Source organism: Pinus tabuliformis, chromosome 3_2 (genome assembly GCF_031772625.1).
Source record: "Pinus tabuliformis cultivar Carrire ecotype Pingquan chromosome 3_2, CPIR1, whole genome shotgun sequence".
NCBI classification, from domain to species: Eukaryota; Viridiplantae; Streptophyta; class Pinopsida; order Pinales; family Pinaceae; genus Pinus; species Pinus tabuliformis.
Genome location: NC_142302.1, coordinates 53,801,507 through 53,823,078, shown reverse-complemented (window position 1 = coordinate 53,823,078; position 21,572 = coordinate 53,801,507). Strand labels below are relative to the sequence as shown.

The window sequence follows — 21,572 nt, the reverse complement described above, 5'->3', positions numbered from 1 at the left end:
AAGTCGAAAGAGTGATCAAAGTTGCAGCTAAGGGGCAATGAATACAGAAGCAAAGAGGCAGAGATAGTACCAGGAGGATCAGTGCAGAAGCTGGGAGAGAAGGGTGCAGAGCCAACCAGAGGTTCACGCAGAGCCAAGCAGGGCTCACGCAGAGGCAACCAGGAGCAGCGCAGTGCCTTAAAGAACCAACATGGGTGACGCAGAGGCTCTAAGGGCTGACGTAGTGCCTCCGGAGGCTGACGCAGGGAGAGCTAGGGTGACACTGGGCAGACGCTGGGCCAGAAAGGGCTGACACAGTCCCTAGAGGCTAACGTTGGGGTTTTCGTGGGGCATATTGGGCTGGGAGCTATCACAGTGTTTATCTGGGACTTTTGCCGGAACATCTGTCTCCGACTGAGAGGTACTACTGCCGAGATTATTCTCTGTTGGGTGAGCTGGTTTTGGCACCTAGATTGTATTCAGAAACTGCATAATAATAAAACCCTCAGATAGTTGCATCGGTTTTCCCGCATTGGGTTTTTCCAAGGACATTGGTGCAAAAACAACGGTGTCACTTGTGTGCTTGTTTTTGTTTCCTTCAGTTGATGATTTGTAATGTGTTGAGCATGTACTTGTATTTATTTTCAGTATTTACATGGTAAATAACTTGTTAATTAATCAGAACAAGTAGGCATAAATAAATAAATAAAGTACATGAAGGGCTTCTAACAAGTTAGACTTAGAAATTCCAACATGGGAGTCCATTTCTACATCATGGCACCCTTTGGACTTCATTAGGCCTCCTCAAAGGCCCAACGACTCATTCAGTTGATCATTTGACCCTCTTGAGAGGCTTATTCATGTATTAGTGAGCTATTTGGTGGGCTTGTCACCAAAAGTTAGTGTTATTATGTACATTATTTTAGTCTAGGGGCTAAATTAGGCCTAATTAGCTAAATCAAATTCATTAGGAAGTGTATAAATAGAAGTGTGATGAATTCATTCTCTCGTCATCACTTGGATTGATCACTCTCTCTTAAGAGATTTTCGCTATTCTTTTTGGAGGACGAAATTGGAAGGATGGATGAATTTTGATGTTTGGATATCTTCATTTTGTCGTGGAGCTTCTATATTGGCATATGATGATGATTGGATATACTTTTTCTCACATGTAAGTGCTCTCTTAATGCTATTTTGTCATTCTTTTCCATGTCACATAAATGATGTTGGCATTTTCGCTATACTAGGCCAAAATTTTGTTGCTTTCTTTGGTGAAAGGGTATAAATTTGTCCTTTATTAGTGTTGCATCATGTTATGGGCCATGCTTGAATAAGTGAATGTTCCTAGAGATATTTCATTGAAATTTATCTTAATAAGTCATCACATATTGCACATTGAAGTATAAATACCTTGACGCGATTTTCCTCATGCCCTAATTGTCATGCGAAATTGTTTTAGAGGCCTCCTTTACTAAATGAAACCATCCTAATCATTAGAATCTTCTTGACTCCATTTCTCCCAAAGGAATAGGCACTAGTCTTCCATAGGTGATCCCTTAAAGCATATTTTTCTCACCTTCTCCCTTTCTTTCTAGGCCTAGCCTACATAAATCACCTAGGGCATCACTTATCTCACAATCTAGCCATCCAAATACTTTGATTTTTGGTCCACAGCTACAATATAGTTTGCTCTAAAGGCTCTCCAAATTTGAAGCAAATCCAACGATGGGATCTCGAGATATTGCAAGCCCTAGCTCGAGGACCATTTCTTGCCCTAAGTTTCCCTTGGCCGATGACCTTATTGGGATTATTACATTAAATTCAAAGAAAATTTCTCCTTTAATCCCTTTCTCCCCCTCAATTAGGTCAGGCACACCCTTGGATGATCAATTCCATCCCCTTGATCTAATTCTAGGTCCACTTGGCCCCGTGTGGTTCCATAACGTTTTTAAAGATCAATCCACAAAGAGCACTTGGAATCCAAGTTTACACAAGGATTTTAGGGGCTAGGAATCTCCTTGACAAGTCATATAACCAAAACCCTAGCCCTTGGAATTCCCCTAAGCCCTTCTTAGAGAGTCTTTCATCTTGCTTTCCAAGCAAGTAAGCCATACATTTGAGCCTCTTGTAAATAGGCTTCTAGGATCACCTTTCACCCTATCATTGATCCATTCATATTCGTGATCCTCATTATACCGGGTTTCCTCCCATCGGTGAAAGTCCGTAAAGAGCAAGGAGCCTTAGCTGAGGTGATAGTGGGCTATCGCTCCATTGTTGCCCTTGACCTAGTATTTGCCCTTCTAGAATCCCCTCCTAGGACCCTTGCTAGTTTGAGTGGTAACAGTGCCAAAACACGATTATTTGATGTTGTTTTAGTCTATAGCTTTTTAAATAAATATGTTTTTGTATTTCTTAAGTTTCAGTTTTTTATTGATTCTTCCCCGATCTTTCCAATGTCTCAAGTTCATGACTCACTCTAATCTTTTTCCCTTACAATTTTTGCAGCATAGGTTTAAGTCACTAGGTTCTCCACTCTAATTTTTTGCCTAGTTTGCCCCAGCTACATCCCAACTATTATTAGCCTTTCCCAAAAACTGGAACCTATCAACCCTTGTACTCTCCCAAATGAAGGCTGATTTTCTCCATTAGAGAGGTCTAGTGTCACCACAGCTTTTATTTATTTCAAACTAAACCACTGCTCATAATTCTAAATACAAAGCACACATTACAATCATTAATTGCTTGCTTTTATTTTCTTTCCCTGAAAACTTATCAAAAATACAGTTCTGATTATTAGCATAGACTATAAAACATGATTGTGATTTAAAAGCTTCCCTTAAACCCATCTTGACACTTCCTTCATAAAATTATCCTTATATGTGATACTATCCCACTGCAAGTCTATAGGAACATGAATTAAACAATGAAATCAGAAAATAATTAAAACTTAGATGTCTGTGCATGCAATGAGAGAGAAAGAGAGGCTCACGTGCTCTTCAAAATCAGGGCTGGACAAGTTGATGGAAAGATTCCTCATGAGTAACAACACCTGCGTCATATAGGTAACATATTGTGTCAAAAGATTTTCTATACTCCTAAATGAAATAGATCAAATAAAAAATGAAACACATGGAAAGTTCAAATAAAATCCATTCAATTTTACTATAGGTATCATTTAGAAATGGCAAAAAAAATTATAGTTACCATATGCAACAGTCATACGAGAGATATTGATAAAAGATAGAAGAAAATACACCAATGTACGCATTAGAAACTACAAAATATATAAAGGAACAATAGAAATGCAATAACACGCTACGAAAGTATTGTTCTATAAGAATATGGATACTATACAAGTACAATAGAATTATAACACAACCGAAACATTCATAGACTAATATAAAGGTTTGAGACATGCAATACCACTAAAATAATATGTGAAATGTACATCATTATATTTCCAAACCATCTCCTTGGTCTCTAAGCAAAAGATTTGTTTAAAAAGACGTTTTTGAATAACAATCTTTGGATCATCGCATAAATACAATAGTTAGTCTCATAGTACTTTCTGTGTTCCTGCCTTGAAACAACCCTATCATTATATAGCATTACTCGATTATATACTTTCACTAATCATTGGTATTGCTAATATCTCTTAAAATTTCTATAACGTTTTCTTTTGGTGCAAATGAGTCTATTCTCCATTGCAACCAACCTTGCCCTTGATCAACAACAAAAAAATACAACTGAAATTCAATTAGTATCCATGACATGATTCCAAACTATTGAGTATGTTGTCACTGATGTCAAAGCAGGTGCAAAACATTGTCTTGATGTCCTCGGTATGCTGGCATGCATGAATGAGATGATGCATTGATGAAATCCTAGCTCTAGGGTTTGGATGCCTAGGAAGATGATCATACCCCGCACTTTCCCCGCACTTATTGATCCTGTTCTTCATTATTCTTGGCATCAGACCCTTCCGGGTGGATAGCCCTCGTCATACCGATTTCGACAATATGTGGCACGTAACGAGATTCCTCATGGTCTGAGAGATATGCCCAATCAAAGTTAAAAGCCCCCTTCATATGGTCAAAGCCCCAAAGAAGGTGACATGGCAGCTTATCATTGGCTCATGGGCTTAGAAGAAATTCATTATGGTTGACATGGCAGCTTGTCATTGGTTCATGGGCTTAGAAGAAAATAATTATGGTTGAAGGGATAGTTATCAAAAGACAAATTATTTTGAATTCTATACATTAATTTGATTTGGCTCCAAAAAATGAAATTTGAAATTCAAATTTTATTTTCCCTCCATTAAGTCGGCCTCAATCTAATGGGGTTTTGGCTCAAATTAATTTAAAATTTGAGTTGTATTTTCCCTCCAAATTAAAGGTCGGTTTTCCTCCAAATTTGAACAAGTTGGCTCCTCTTAAAGTCCTCCTTCCTCTCTATAAAGGGGACTCGAATCCTCCCAAGAAGACATCTATTCCACCCCTATCCTTGTATATTCTTGCTATGAAATGGTATGAAGTCAAAGGATGCAGAAGAGGTCGAGATTCTGGATTGGTTTGGGTTTTTGGAAACCTTCTTGGGTTATGGTTTGATAAGGGTTTCGCTGGGATTTTCAAGCCTATTTTGCAGGTGATTCTAAGGGAATCCGCACCAATGTTGCACGAAGCGGGAGCGAAGCGGAAGCGTTTTTTGGAAGCGGAAGCGCGGAAGCGTCATTTTCCAAAAATCTAGGAAGCGAAGCGTCCGCGGAAGCGTCTACTATATATATATATATATATATATATATATTTTTATATTTTTTTGCATTTATACTCAAAACAAACATCCCAAATAGCAAATTAATTGTAGAAGACATGAAAACATGCATATTTTTGCATAAATCAAGATAGATATGGCATCCATTGTACATTAATGATTAATTATTCGAGCATCAACCATTTAGAATCTAGATTCTTCTCCTCTTGTCTAGCCTTTGCCTCTACCTCGATTGTCTAGGGATATTAGTCAACATTGCCCAATTTTTATCAAACTACCTAACTCAAGACTTAAAATATGGTAGAAAAAGCTTAAGATGCTTGATCGATGATTTTGACTTGATTGAAAGGTAATTTTTTCCTAAGGGTGTGCCACAAACAAAGGAGTTCAACAATTAACACCACCAACACTAGGTACATATAGGGCTTGGTGCTCTTGATTAAATGCTATTCGCATACCTTCATACTTGATATAATCTAATGAAATGCCACAATCCCATTGATCCTGAATTCCTGAAAACTATTAAGTCTGCTGAATTTTGAATAGGATATGAAATTATATTTTCTCCATATGAAGTCCAATGAAGCTGGAACCACTCTCAAACATCCTGAGTCATTTCATGGTAATGTTAAAAATTTAAGTAAAAGGATGAAAATGAAAAATAAAGGAGAATGTCACTTTTACTTTAAGAATTTAACATTACCATGAGGGAGCATCTGCTATATTTATATTTTTTTTTGCCTTCATTCGTCACCCTAACCCAAGGTGGACCCACCCCCAACAAGCAAACTCACCAAAAATAAAAATAAAAATTGAAAAAAAAAACGATTTTCTAAACGCTTTTCCGGAAGCTTTTCCAGAAGCGTACGGAAGCGTACGCTTCCCCCTCCGAAGCGCCACGCTTCCGACGCCCGAAGCGCCGTACGAAGCGCGCTTCGGCGCTTCGGAAGCGCCACGCTTCCGAAAAGTCCAGGAAGCGGCAAAAAATGCCGAAGCGGCGCTTCCGAATTCGGAAGCGCCGCTTCCGACCAAGCTTCCTAGGCGCTTCCGTACGGGACGCGCTTCGGGGCTTGGAACCGTGGGGGGTGGGGCGCTTCGTGCAACACTGATTCCGCACACTGTTGTAGGACGAATTTTCTGCCACATTCAAGCTGATCGAGAAAGGGATTTACTCACCAATCTGAAGTTTCTCTCCAACTGTGACACTCGGCCCTCTGTTAGGGCAAACTTCTGTGCACATTCTAGACAGTTCAGACCTCCTGTTGATGCATTTCCAGAATTGTTGAAAGCAGATTGAAAGAGGAAATTTTGGGTCCTCCATACACTTCTATTTGGCTCTGGTATCGACCCTCCAGACACTGTGATCTAGCCCTAGTTTTGGCCCACAAAATACAATGGTGTATCCTCTGTTTCAGTCCTCAAATTTCAGACATCTAGCCCCGATTTTAGATACAGTGACCTGGCATGTTTTGGCCCTTAAAACATAGTACCCCATTTGTTTTGGCCCACAAAACTAAGGCATAAGGTCTGTATCAATTCGGCCATTCAAGGACACTATCCATGCACTCATCCGTGGCATCATAATCAAGTTCAGAAGCCCTAGACAGAGTATGGTTGAAGCATTTAATTCAGATCAGATTTTGTAGACATCTTCTCTATGCACAGTTGCACAACAAGGGTTTCTTGAAGCATACGTCAGCTCGCTATACATCATGCCAAGATCTGTGATTTCTTGAAGCTTCTACATTAAAAAAAGTTTTTGATTAAAAGACATATTTGGTCTCCAAAAGCAAATGCTACGGACTTACCGGTATCTCTTTCACAAGAGCTGTAGTGCATTACATTGTGAAACCAGTTCTGTTCAGCAAAAATTGAATAAAGGCTGATAATTTAAGTCTTGAATCAGAACACTAGTCTAATTCAGAATTTCTTGCATTTAGCCTACCATGTATAAAGACAGATTTGAGGACTGAGAGTTACTCACCTAATCCGTATTGTTATAACTATGATGTCATATTGAATCCATAAGTGGCTCAGAGACAGACCTTTGAAGGCAGTTGCAAAGGTATTCTCTGATGCATTGATCCCATAAACAATTGAAGACAGTAGCAGACATCTGAAGAATACAGGGACAAAGGTATATCTTCAAGGGCAGAAGCATCACATCATCTTTAGATTGGAGGCATAGAGTGACAGTAATCTTACATCAGCAGAAGAAACTGAGCTGGACCTTTTTTGTTGCGAGGAAGACTGTGACACTTGTCAGTCTGAGTTGAAGTAAGGTCTATCCATGTAATATCCCCAAATTTGTGAGCATGGGAATTTTGCCTAATTTTGGTGATATTAAGTAAAGGGGCAAATATTATTTTGGACAAAAGTGGCAAGTATTATTTTATTAGAGATTAGCGACAAATTATTATTTTATTAAAAGGGAGGCAAAAGTCACTATATGGAAAATGGCCCCCACCAATAAAATAATAATTAAAAAGGGAGTCTAGAAACATGGGGAGAAATTATAACTTATAAGAGGAGGATGGACTCAATTGATAATCATCTTTTGACTATTACATTTCACCTTTCATCTTCTCCTGGGGCTGTTTAGCACAAGAAGAAAAGTGTTGTTTAGCACCAGGAGTTCCAAGTGGAATTCCACCCTCATTGTGGACTTTGGAAAACTTCGAGTGTCTCCCTAGTGAGCAAATTTGGGGAGCTCAACTCAGAGTTTCCATTGGGCATAATTGCAGGTTACCTAAGCTGATACGTGTTCCTTCCATGGCGTAGAGGTGGCTCGAATTGCTTGTGGGGAGATCACTTACGAAGGAGCAAAACACCAGAGGATTTGCAAGTATTTTCCCTTGTTTTAGACAGATTTTTGTGGTCATTAGCAGGGCTGAGTTTGAGGGAATTCTTGGGGTCGAAAATCTAGAATTTTGGAAGTGTGTAGGGTCTCCAGGCAAGCTTGCATAGAGGTTAGAGGAATAGGGGTTGAGGAGAGATAAGGGCCGGAGATTGGAAGTATCCCTCAACGAAGGATTTAGCCAGAGTTGGGATAGATTTCCAATGGTGGATTTGGGCCTAATTCAACAGTATCAGTACTATGGGGCATTTTCTGGTCAAATTGGGCAATTTGCACTTGTTGGGGGTCACCGAGGGTTGGTGGATTCAGCCCAAACCAGTGTTCCATAGGGACACACCCCCCAAGGTAGGGGACACGCTTCCTCGCTCCCCCAAGTTCCGAGGACAGGGAAACTCCTAGGGAAACTTTTCCCCATGCCTCCTTTTTTGGGGAAACTCAGGGAAACTTTGGGTGACTTTTTTCTAGTGACGAAAAGTGTTCCCCCAAATTTCTTTGCTAATAACAATTTAAAAACATAAAAAAATTTAAAAACTTAAAAAATTTTAACATGACTAAAAAAACGAAAAATAAAAAAAGGATAAATTAAAACTTTAAAACATAATCATTCACATCTCTCATTCATTTCTCATTAACCCTAGGATTTTACCTTGCTGCTTGACATTTTCCTTCTGCTGCCACTCAACATTTTATCTTGCCGCTTGAGATTTTCCTACTGTCGCAGCTCAACATTTTCCATCGATGGGGGGCCTAAAACATTTTGAGTTGCAATTTTCATTTTGTGACTTGGAGTTGCCGGATTGGAGCTCTGATTTATTATTTAGTACTTTTTGAGAAATTTACTAGTATTTCATTGCCTTCTATGTTTACTTTTAGTTTAGTATTCTATGGCTATTTTAGACTTCAGCATAATGTCATTGTCATATGATAAATTTACTTTTCGATGTGCATTGTGTAATTTCAATTGTGGATTGATTAATTTAATTTAGATGTACCTTGCATAATATTAATGCCCATTGCCAAATGATGAATTTAAATTGAACATTGCATAATGTCAAATGATGGATTCAATTTAGTAACTTACTTTTAGATTTACAACTTTACATTGATGATTGCGGAAATGTCAAATGTTAATTTTGATTCATAATAGTCTAATACCAAATGATGATCATATTTAGATGTACATTTCATAATTATTAAGATTTATTATTTACTACTTAGTTATTGACATATTGTTGGGATTTTATTTTTTATTTTTATAAATTAAATTTTTTATAATTTTATAAATTTTATGAATCTGACGTCCCCCCATTTCCCCGAAATTTCCCTAAATTTTGGGGTTGCTTATATACATCTCCCTTGTGCGTATCCCCACTCCCGTGTTTCCCTATCCCGGAAACTCGGTGGAACATTGGCCCAAACGCTTTCTAGGTTTTTGTGGTTTTATTGAGAAGAGTCTTCAACTAATTTTACAGAATTTTTCAGACGATATTCAAGCCTGAAATCCCCATTCTTATAGCAGGGTGAACTGCTAGTTAGCTGGGAAATTTGCACCATTTTGTGGGTTTGGTTTTGGCTTGGAGATAGGCCAAACCTTTTCTGGGTATTTTCTGGTTTGAGGAGAGGAGCTCACGATTGCAATTTCAGAGCATTTTGGGCATTATTTTGAGCAAAACGTCCAATTCCATTTAGTAATCTGTAGGAGATTTTTTGGGCAGTGCGTATTATCAATTTGGAGCCATTTCAGCAATTGGGTCAGCGAGATTTAACCTAGGGTTCACATAGCTTGTTGTAGCAAGCCCAGGTTCCTCTTCTTCATTTATATGTACCTTGTTTTCTCAGTGAATAAAGGCTCAGCTCTTGGTACAATTTCTGGTGCAATTTGTCATTTTGCTGGTATGTTAGTTTTATGGTTACATGTTTATGCTTTATTTGTTGTTATCACTTAATATTTCTAGTTAGGAATATTACAGTGGTATCAGAGCCATGATCTTGGCCATTTGTGAACCTTAAGCCAAGTGATGACAAGCCTTGAATAAAAAGCTAAGAAATCATGGGATCCAAAGAAAGGTTAAAATCAAACAACATGGCGGTAACCTTGAATGAGGTGATTAGGATGCAAAAGATGATGATTGATGTGGGGGAAAGGCTGATTCATACCACAATTGGGAACCAAGATAATTCTCAATTATACAACAAATCCACAATGCCCAAAGTTATGGATAATGCATCAAGATGGCAAGACATGATTGCAACTGGTGTGGAGTTATTGGCAGCAAATTGAAGGGCATACCAATCATTGGGACATGACATTCAAGCGTCCCTCTCCTTTTGGGAGTTTAGTGAACTAAGAGACATGCACAAATCAGTGGGATTTTAGTGGAATTATGCAGGGATGATGAGGAGGATCAAGGCAGAAGATGAAAAAGTAGTTGAAGGGGCCATGGTTGGCAAGGAGACAGTTGAGCATACACCTGTTGATGAGATGTCGACAATTGATGAGGTACCCAATGTTGTGACCGAGCTTTTAGGTGATAGCAGTGCACCATAGGGTGATGAGGTGCCAAGAGAAATCTCCATCATTAATGAGGAGCCGATAGGTACAAAGGCATCTAGATCTGGAGCAGAGTTTCTAGACGTTAGCTACCTATCACTAATTGTTGAGGATGTTATGCATGATGAGCTATCTGTGGAGGGGAAGTTAGTGGCTCATGTTGAGCCCATGGTGGAGGAGGATGAGCAGCCATCCTTGGAGTCAGCCATCGATGAGGAGCAGTTAGGTGCATCAGCAGCCAGCAGAGTTGTCGTGCTTTCAGACGGCAGTCCCCTTCAAGCATACATTGATGGGGCTTGCAGCATTATTGGGCCGCCTCCTCGTGTTGGTGAGAGAGAGTCTGCGTTACCTAGGTAGATTACATGGTTTGGCCAGACTAGCGAGATGAGGCGACACGAGTTGCACAGGGTGTAGCATTTGTAAGATGGAGGACTTGTTCTGTGTACAATTGTTCGTGATTTCAATCTCTCTCTCGAGGTTGGATGGCGAGAGATATTGACTTGGTATGTAGTGGAGCTAGCTAGGAGGTTAGATGCATCCATAGCCACAAATCAGCAGAGGCTATGGATTACCAAAGGGGCTCGAGGGCCAAACCGTTGTTGGGATCAAGGTGGGATTCTCCATCATATCGTGGAATCGATAGGTGATGGTAGTAGCTGCATGATGGACTTGGTGATTGGGTGCACACACCTTTTCATATCCCCTTTAGAGTTCCTGATAGCACTAGTGACAAGATGAATTGACAGGGGAGCATGCAGAGTTTGTGAGTTGTCATAGCATGTTGGGCGTACATGGGATTGTAGGATGATTAGCCTACTCTGGAAGGAGTTGGTAGGAGGAGGTGGCATCTGTGGGCCACCAAATAGGGTGTTGTATGGAAACCATGCTCTTTCACTGGTATATTGGACACGGGAGCTACTGAGGATAGGATTAGTAGTGTCATTCATGTTAGCATGTGAGTAGTTAGGTCGCTCAGGTCTATCTCGGAAGATGAGAAGATATAGCTCACATCGTGGAGGGCTTGCTAACAGAGTGGTGGATGCGTTGGCGCATGCGGGATGGCATATGATACAGGGTGGTATGACAATAGGCAGTGGTACCCAGGGGTGCACAGAGATATGTCGCAGAGTCCAGTGTTATGCAAAGGGATGTGACTTGATGCATACAGACCCAATTTTAGACCCTAGCATCTACTGATGTATAGAGGTATGCAGTGATGAGCAGTGGCCATCAGAGGAGCATGTAGATGCGTGGTTGTTTGACGTAGCATGTTGGTTTGCATTGAGCAACTCACATCGCATCAAGTATGTTGATATCTAGTAGCATCGGATGTGCTCTAAGCCTCAAAATTTCCGGGGATGCTTGGACACATGTATTCCATAATACCCAGAAATCATTTTGGGAAATTCCACCCAAAGACAGTTTTATTAAAATAATTAATTATTTTTAATGGGTGCCTAAGTCTAAACTTAGGAAATTAAAATAATTAAAGGGTATTAATCAAACTGTGGGTGAAACTTCTAGAAGAAGACGAGGATCAAGCCAAAATGATTTGAGCCACTGGTTCTCAACTGAAGGATTATAAAAGGAGGCTTGATGGGCATGTGGAAAAGACATCGTGTAAGAGATCAGATATCGAATTTCTGAGGAGAGAAGCGCAACAGTTGGTAGAGAGAGATTCGAAGTGATTTCTTGCAGTGAGGGGCAAGGATAGTATCCGGAGGGATGTTTTCCTGGAATAGAGAGTACAAGGCAGAGAGGGCAGAGAGATGTCCAGAGAGGCTGACAAAGGGCCACACAGAGCTACGATGTGGCAGCGCAGAGCTTCAAAGGGAGATTGAAATTTTACTAAGGAAGTCAAGTTCCAGAGCCAGAAGCCAGGGTGTGAGACCGGCAGGCCTGAGAGCTAAAGTTTCCAGCCAGTAGAGGATGAGAAGGAGGTGCAGCGTAGTCCCAGCTATAGTGACACAGTGACTGCGTGGGAGTGACACAGAATTGCGCAGAGGCTCATCTCCAATGCAAATCAGTGTTGGTTCTTCCAATGACAGGTAAGAATCAAGTAACCAATTTTTCACAAAGTAAACATGGGGTGTGAAAATTCAGAAACCCAAATCCTATTGCAGCAATTGGAAATAATTCTCCTAATTGTTAATTAAATTTAACAATTTATTTACTGTGAGCTACAGCAAATACTGAATCAATCACACTGCAACCTACACAAATAAACTGCAGAAGAAATAAACATTGGAAGAAATACTAGAGCACACACATAAAATGACACATTTATTTTTGGACCAATGTCCCCAGAAAAACCCAACTCAAGAAAATCGGTGTAGCAGTTGAGGGTTTTATTATTATGCAGCAGTGAAATAATTTGAGTATAACTGGATGCGAGAAATATTGGCAAAAATCTGCAGGGGAATTTTCGTCACCCCACAGGCACTCTCCTGGCACAACTTGCCTTCAGAATTTCGGCCTTCTGAGCCTCTGCGTAGTTGGTTGGATGTCTAGCCTCGGAATGGACTCTCATGAAGTCGTTTTGCCTTCTGCTAACCAAAAAGACGCTTCTTGGGCACTCTGAGACTCCCTTCCCGGCCTCTGGAACTGAAAACGTCAATCTCTCCTAGCAAATCAACGTTGCCTCTAGAGGCTGTTGCGCTACCCCAGCGTCAGCCTCTCTGCAAATGCACTCACCGGATTTGGAAATCTTCCTCCGACTTCACTATCCCTGCCCCTCTCTTACTGCTTCGATCTCACTGCCTCTCTCTCTGGCAACTAGCTGCTACTGCTTTGGAAATTGAACTACCAAGAAATCAAACTGCTCAAGTGATTTCTCCAAGCCCCATCGACTTCTTATAATCCTCTGTTGAGACTTCAACGGCCAAGATTAGATCTTAATCGATGGCTAAGATTAACTTGAAGTCCATCTGTGTGAGTTTCTAGAACATTCTCACCATAACTTAATTAATTCTAATTAATTAGTTATATTCCCTAAGTTTAGACTTAGGAAATATTTAAAAAATGACTAATAATCTAATTAAGTCACTTCTAGGTGGAATTTCTAGAAATGATTTCTGGGTTTTGGAGATCTCATGCATTCTAGCCTCTCCACAAAATTTCGAGCCTAGAACACATCTAATGCTACAAAAACTAACATGGGGAGTGCCAGGTACAGTGACACAGGCAGGATATGAGACGGTACAATAGTAGCATGGGTATCCAATGGTGTACAGGGATAGGCCACAAGGTACAGTGCAAGGTCGAGGAGTACAGGGATACTTGGTGGGATGCAGGGGCATATGATGTTGCACAACGAGGTCTTGGAGGGTTGCCTCCATGCAAACTTATGGACGGAGACACCGAGCATACCTTTGGGTGTAGTTCACCCAGGATCAACGGGGATGCAGATGAGCGATACTCGATGGTATCCATGGGGACTCACACGTATGTCCCCCTTATACATCACTTACATGCACAGACGATTTGGTTGTTGTCCTTTGACACTCTGGGTGCGAGCAGCGGGGGATAGGAAGCTCACCCGAGATATTGAGATGACACTCAGCGCACTAGGGGAGAGACTTCTCAGTGATGGCATTGGGTGGTTGCACGAGTTAACAACCACAGGTTGGGGGATGAGGTGATCATCTACAAGGGTGGCATATCATTCATTAGTGAACCTACGCCTAGGGAGTTGGTCAGGAGGGAGACATGTGTCACTCTTTCCACAGGGCATGTCAAGACCATGCATGAGAAGAGGATACCATGTACGGCTTAGGTAGCTTTCCAGTATGTGTCTGACCTCCAAACATTGTATTGGCACATTATCGAGAGGGCGGATGGCATACTCAGTGGTGATGGTTGGCAGGAGCAGGACGGGTCCGCATACACTGAGTCAATTGCGAGTATCAGATACCCATCTATTGGTTTCCTTTAGGGGTTAGTTATTTGGCACATGTGGCTTCAAGCAGTCATCGATACCATGCAGTGGCAGGCACAGGGCAGTTTAGCATGCATTATTAGTTCATGATATATGGGGCCTATATGTTGGTTGCATGCAAGGACTAGGGACGAGGCACAAACGGATTCCAGCAATTGTTAGAGCTATGCTGCAACAGGTCTAGCTAGGGGATCCAGGGATTCAGTTGGTTGACAAGCCACTCCATCTCGTGAGGAATAGGACTATATCAGAGGGTAATCTAGCTCACTTTGGGGTTGACACATAGGGGATCACTGAGGCCTCCATTGTTTGGCGAGCAAGCTTCTTCAGTTGCAGCTCAGGGTCAAGACTAGCGATGCATGGGTAGATTTGACATCATAAAGACACCTGGGCAGGATGAGCTTGGCCTTCATTGATATTTCGCCTCCAGGTTTCAAGGGAGAAGGCTGCAGTGTGCACACAATGGGAAACCTATTCAAGTCAGAGTGGCGCAGCGACAACATGGTGGCACTTTTTTTAGAAGAGCATGGGACCTGGGCATCACAGCACTAGATAGCTTAGCAACCTTTAGGGATGACCTAGCTGCTGTAGGGGGAGATCACTCAGATTTTCCATTGGGCTTCAGTGACTCACTGATGGCATGGGGGACTTCATCAGCATGGCCGGTTGGTCAGCACGAGGAGCTCATGCGAGAGAGACTTCGTCCCCACATGGATTCGGTTGTACCTTCAAGAGTTTATTCTTGGTGTGCATGAGGTGGACTACTTGGTAGGGCAGCTTCATGGAGAGTTGGACATAGTCCTATATTATCATGATGCTCTACTTATTGATAGTATGCAGAAGGATTTTGGAGCTTGTAATTGGTTGGACAGTGAATGGAGCAAGGGGTGCTTCACATTGGTTAGGATGCCTTGGGATCCTGGCATTGAGAGATTCCTTCATGACCAAACAGTGCAAAGATCGAGGTTGAATCAGTGGCACATTTGGGACCCTAGCATTATTGTTGATGATAGTGGTGATTAGCAGTTAGAGGGGGCATTTTTTCTGACATTGCTTGAGAACAACCATTTTTTGGCAGGGAGAACTGTAATATCCCCAATTTTGTGAGCATGGGAATTTTGCCTAATTTTGGTGATATTAAGTAAAGGGGCAAATATTATTTTGGATAAAGGTGGCAAGATTATTTTATTAGAGATTGGCAACAAATTATTATTTTATTAAAATGGAGGCAAAAGTCACTTGCGGAAAATGGCCCCCACCAATAAAATAATAATTAAAAAAGGAGTCTAGAAGCATGGGGAGAAATTATAAAAGGAGTATGGACTCATTTGCTAATCATCTTTTCACTATTACATTTCACCTTTCATCTTCTCTTGGGGTTGTTTAGCACAAGAAGAAAAATGTTGTTTAGCACCAGGAGTTCCAAGCGGAATTCCACCCTCATTTCGAAGAACTTTGAATGTCTCCCTAGTGAAGAAATTTGGGAGCTCAACTCAGTGTTTCCATTAGGCATAATTGAAAGTTACTTCAGCTAGTACATGTTCCTCCCATGGTGTAGAGGTGGCTCGAATTGCTTGTGGGGAGATCAGTTACGGAGGAGCAGAACACCGAAGGATTTGCAGGTATTTTCCCTTATTTTAGACAAGGATTTTGTGATGATTAGCAGGGTTGAGTTTGAGGGAATTCTTGGGGTCGAAATTGTAGAATTTTGGAAGTGCGTAGGGGTCTCTAGGCAAGCTTGCCCAGAGGTTGGAGGAATAGTGATTAAGGAGAGATAAGGGTCGGAGATTCGAAGTATTCCTCAACGAAGGATTTAGCCAGAGTTGGTATAGATTTCCAATGGTGGATTTCGGCCTAATTCAGAAGTATCAGTACTGAGGCGTTCTCTGGCCAAATTGGCGATTTGCACTTGTTGGGGGCCACCAGGGGTTGGTGGATTCAGCGCAAACCCTTTCTAGGTTTTTGTGGGTTTATTGAGAGGAGTCTTTGGCTACTTTTACAGAATTTTTCGGGCGATATTCAAGCCTGAAATCCCCATTCTTATAGCAAAGGCGAATCGCTAGTTAGTTGGGAAATTTGCACCATTTTGTGGGTTCTATTTTGGCTTGGAGACAGGCCAAACCTTTTCTGGGTATTTTCGGGTTTGAGGAGCTCACGCCTGCAATTTCAGAGTATTTCAGGCATTGTTTTGAGCAGAACGTCCAATTCCATTTGGAAATCTGTAGGAGATTTTCTGGGCAGTGCGTATTATCAGTTTGGAACCATTTCAGCAGTTGGGTCAGCGAGATTTAACTTGGGGTTCGCATAGCTTGTTGTAGGAAGCCCAGGTTCCTCTTCTTCATTTATATGTACCTTGTTTTCTCAATTAATAAAATGGCTCAGCTCTTGGTACAAGTTCTGGTGCCATTTGTCATTATGCTAGTATGTTAGTTTTATGGTTACATGTTTATGCTTTATTTGTTGTTATCACTTAATATTTCTAGTTAGGAATATTACAATCTAAAGCACTATATCTGTACTAGAATACTCCTTTCGACCCTCTCTAGAAGTCTGTCTGCTTAACAAGTCAAGAGATATTTGGTGACGGAAGATTTGATCATGAAACCTAGAAACGATTTGAGCACTAATTATTCAAGTCTTCAAGCCATATTCTGATAAGCTCCTGAAGCAACTTTGAAACAAAGTATGATATCAGTATTAATGTGGCAGTGCATCTGAAGCAGGACTTTTGCGAAGAGAAACTCAAGGCAAACAAAAAACAGTGTTGTGTTTTCTAAAGATCCTTTAAGTATACTATTTCCGAGATTTGTTTATTGTCACAAGTTGCAAAGGAAGATATTCATAAGAAGTGACACAAAGAACATCATCAGATTTGCATGCTTCGCTTCAGCAATAAACCTGAGGCATCTATTAAGGATTCATCCCACCTAATCACTGTATTTAGTAGCATAAGTATTTTGACATGGGATTGACAGGCTTGCTTGATATGATATACTAAGAATTGATCCCGTTCAAAGAGCTTTGGTTTATGACACAAATCATACTTAATTGAAGCAGAAGAGGCTCAGTAATTTTGTTATGTGGTTTGTTGAGTTCAGACAATCCTTCATATCAGTAGAAAGGCATCGGAGGTACATGAATTCTTACTCAGTTTACCAATCACATCATTTTGCAGCAGTTAAAAGGTCTAGTCTTTTATAGTACATCTGAATGTATTTGTGGGGATGAGTTTGTTGTAGCAGGTTGAAATTGCAGCTGGGTCATTGTCCCTAGTAGAGGAGCCCAAGCTTAGTGACTTGATCATGTTATAGTACATCAGAATGTTGTGGGGTAGAGTGACTGAGTTGAAGTGCAGCAGAGTGTTGTAGGGTAGAGTGACTGAGTTGAAGTGCAACAACACTGTTGTAGAATGTAATTGGGGACTGAGGACCACACTGGGTAATTTTGTTCTGTGGTTTGTTGAAGTTCAGACAATCCTTCATATCAGTAGAAAGGCATTTGAGGTGCAGGAATTCTTACTTAGTTTACCAATCACATCATTTTGCAGCAGTTAAAAGGTCTAATCTTTTGTAGTACATCTGAGTGTATTCATGGGGATGAGTTTGTTGTAGCAGCTTGAAATTGCAGCTGGGTCATTGTCCCTAGTAGGGGAGCCCAAGCTTAGTCTTGATCATCGTATAGTACATCAGAATGTTGTGGGGTAGAGTGACTGAGTTGAAGTGCAGCAGAGTGTTGTAGGACAGAGTGACTGAGTTGAAGTGCAACAACACTGTTGTAGAATGTAATTGGGGACTGAAGACCATGCTGGGTAAATTTTGTTCTGTGGTTTGTTGAAGTTCAGACAATCCTTCATATCAGTAGAAAGGCATCGGAGGTACAGGAATTCTTACTCAGTTTATCAATCACATCATTTTGCAGCAGTTAAAAGGTCTAGTCTTTTGTAGTACATCCGAGTGTATTTGTGGGGATGAGTTTGTTGTAGCAGATTGAAATTGCAGCTGGGTCATTGTCCCTAGTAGGGGAGCCCAAGTTTAGTCTTTATCATGGTATAGTACAACAGAATGTTGTGGGTTAGAGTAACTGAGTTGAACTGCAGCAGAGTGTTGTCGAGTGACTGAGTTGAAGTGCAACAACACTGTTGTAGAATGTAATTGGGGACTGAAGACCCCTTCAGATTGAGTCTACAAACATATTCAGACTTAGGGAGCAACTGCTTCCTTCCAGCCTTGCTGGTAAAACCCCTGGGAGTATTCTACTTCCTTCCAGTCCTAACTGGTAAATTTGTATGTAACCATATATAATGAAGTTTTTGTTGAGAGAAATCTTTTGTGCACTGTTCTTGTGATGTGATATTGCTTCATGTTTGTTTTGATGATCTGATAAGTTAAAATAACCTAAAACCAATTGCAAAATTAAAGGAAATATTGATTCACCCCCCTTTCAGTATTTCCAACACAAACAACTGAATCCAATTGGAGTTAGCACATGTAGATTGACCTGTTAACCCTCTTATCAATAGGGTACATACATTTTTTTAGTGCAACATTCACCACCATTGTAAACCCAAGCTCACAAGTCATAAGCCATGTAAAAATCATGTGAGGCCCTGTATTAGGCATCCTAGACTTGTGCCTTTGTCAATTTCAGTCTATATTCAATTTTTTGGGGAAACCATGCCCTGTCCCTTGAAAGCTTCACCTAAGCACTCTTGGTTCAAACCGGATTGGAGGGCTTTTGGTCGACTCTCTTAAGGACTCATGGTTCTATGGGAGCTTGCATTTGTGGGGGTGAGATCACTGCTATATGGGCTAGCTCGATCCACGTAAACGTACACATATGCCATTCTACATGGTTAGAGTTTTATTGAGTCAGTAGGTGACCTTGACCTTGGTGCAGTACTCAACATGACAACTCTCATAGCATAGCAGTCTAATATGACAACTTTCACGTTTCTCGAAGCAATTCATGATTCCCAATGCAATATGATCCAAGTGGTAAAAAATTCAACCCAATCTCAGATAACAAAACATGACTAGAGAATTCCATGCCACATGGATTTTTCCAATCGAGCATCAAGTGAAAAGCTACAACTTGGTCAAACATGGTCAATAGGTCAAAAAAGGTTTCTGGATGACTAAACAGGGGCAATAATGGGTTGTTTGTGACATACATTATATCCAAAGTGGTCTACCAAATTAGAGAAACAAAACCCATGTCTCCGATTTTACAAATCCTTAAGGGCATTACAGATCATCCACTTGGGAGTGATGATGTGACTGGGTAGGTTTCTAGAAGGCTTAACAATGCAAATTTTGATAGAATTCAACATTTAATATGTCAAAATTGGTCTACACAGTGAGAGGAACAAAACCCATATCTCGGTTTCCACATCTCCCCAAGGGTGTTAGAAATCCAACAGTGCATGATGACATGGTAGGTAGGTCATGATGTGGCAATGTTAGGAAATATATGAAGATTTCAAGAGATACCCAATTCAGATCCAAGCTAGTTTCAGCATACCTAGGTGCCGAAACTGTCAGAAAGTCGAGTGTTGAAGATCTAACTTCTGTTAAGAAATCTAGGGCATAGCAATTAGGTGATTTCCCTTCTTATGATAACTGCTTGTGACTACTTTTTAATTCTTTAATTTAGGATCTTCTCTTTACTTAGATTATTATAGTGTTCTTTTCATCAAACAACTACCAATGCATAAACAATAAAGGGACAAGAGACACAGAATGTTGGCTATCAACCAAGGACAAAACCTCTCCCACTTGAGAGGAAAGCCCAAAAGAATTCTTCTTCTTATAGAGACTTCAATTGACGAATACCAAGACCAAGACCCTTGACCTATTTGCCTCTCCAAGACCAAGTCACAAAGCTTCCCTGATGAGCTCCTTCTTCCTTGAGTCAACGATAGTCAAACTTCCTGATTCTTCCTTCTTCTCGGTTCTCTTTCATAGTTTTAGTTCCTAGGAACAGACCTGCAACTTTCGACCTTAATTCAGAAACCCTAGCTGAGATATATGAGAGTGAAACAACTTGATTCTCTTCGCTCTAGATGGAGACCTTCTTTCCTTCAACTCGACTTGAGAATCACCTTGTTCTTCTCCCGAAAATTGCCCTCTTAATATGACTGTGATATCTCGGTCCTTCCTGCAGTAGATGATGCCTCTCTTCTTCGCATGTGTGATGGATATCAGCCCTAAAACAGACCCAAACAACTTCGCTCTTCCCTTCCTTACACTTCGTTGGTTATGAGACTGCTCCTTGTGATCTTCGCTCTTCTTTCTATTGCAGATTGCTTGACCGAAATTCTTGCTTCAAATGGAGGCCAAGCTGCCCTATATATAGTGATCTGCCCCTCAAATAAGCCGACTTCTCCTAGCCCATAGGCCGACATGCCATTTGGTGTAGGTTCAATACTCCATCTTGAGGTCGACTTGCTGGAGGAGCTTGAGCTTGGTCTTGGAGGGCCTTTTGACACTTTCATTAACTCATATACAAATGTAACATGCCCAAGAAGGGTCCTTCATACATGACATTGACTTAATTTGACTTTATGACCAATCCTAAAGGCTCACAATGGGAGCCATAACTAAAAATAAAATTCCTTGCTCATGAAACCCATGAGACAAGCATTGCAATAATAATTTTATTTTTCTTCTTTATATTAAATACATAAAATCACAATTATACATGTCATTATGAAGACTGAACCTAGTTACATTTTTCAACACTCCCTCTTAACTAAGGAGGTATTCATAATGGTACTTGGTCATTCTCATTCTGAAGAATTCTCATAAGAAGAGTTGGATTGGAAACCCATCTGTTTAGCATCATACCAACCAGCATTGTCACATAGCAAGGCCTTGACTAACAGCTTTATCTCTCCACAAGATCAAAGTTCAATGCTGGCGAGACCAAGGATGTATAGACACCCTCATCATTGTCCCTACCGGAACATACTCCACCCGAGTTCTTAGAGTGTGTTCCACCAAGACTATTCTTATCTTGGATTCCCAATCCTCAAAGAATATCGGTCCTTTACGACTACCTCTTATTTTGGATGCCCTAACTCATTCTCAAAGAGCATCGGATGCCAGATGTTTACCCAATCCTCCATTTTGTCTTCCCAAGTGAACACAAGAATGATGTGTCTATCTCTCCCACTTAATTAGGGAGGATATACCTATTCCAGTGAAGGAACTCATTCCTACGAAAGAAATGTACCTAAGCTCCCTCTTGGCTTAGGAATTTGCTTCCAAGTTTCTACCAAGTCAGAAACTTGTTTCGAGGCTCCCTCTTAATTAGGGACCTACAACAGCTCTTTAGGTGGAGATGATGGGACAAATAGTTGCTTGCAGAACTCCTCCCCATGATGTTATGAATGTGAAAATTTCTAGGATGAAATTCTACTACAACAACTAATTTATTTCACATACTTATTATTCACAATAAGTTATTTATGAAATCCC

At 40.7% G+C, this 21,572-nt stretch overlaps 1 protein-coding gene across 1 annotated transcript in view; it reads right to left on the bottom strand.

The window, feature by feature from the left end:
* Positions 1 to 21,572, bottom strand: part of LOC149179769 (protein REVEILLE 8-like) — a 318,742-nt gene that overhangs the window by 114,192 nt on the left and 182,978 nt on the right. The window contains exon 7 of the mRNA XM_089415801.1: positions 2,969 to 3,028. Within this exon, the coding sequence (XP_089271927.1) occupies positions 2,969 to 3,028 (60 nt within the window). The remainder of the gene's footprint in view (positions 1 to 2,968; positions 3,029 to 21,572) is intronic.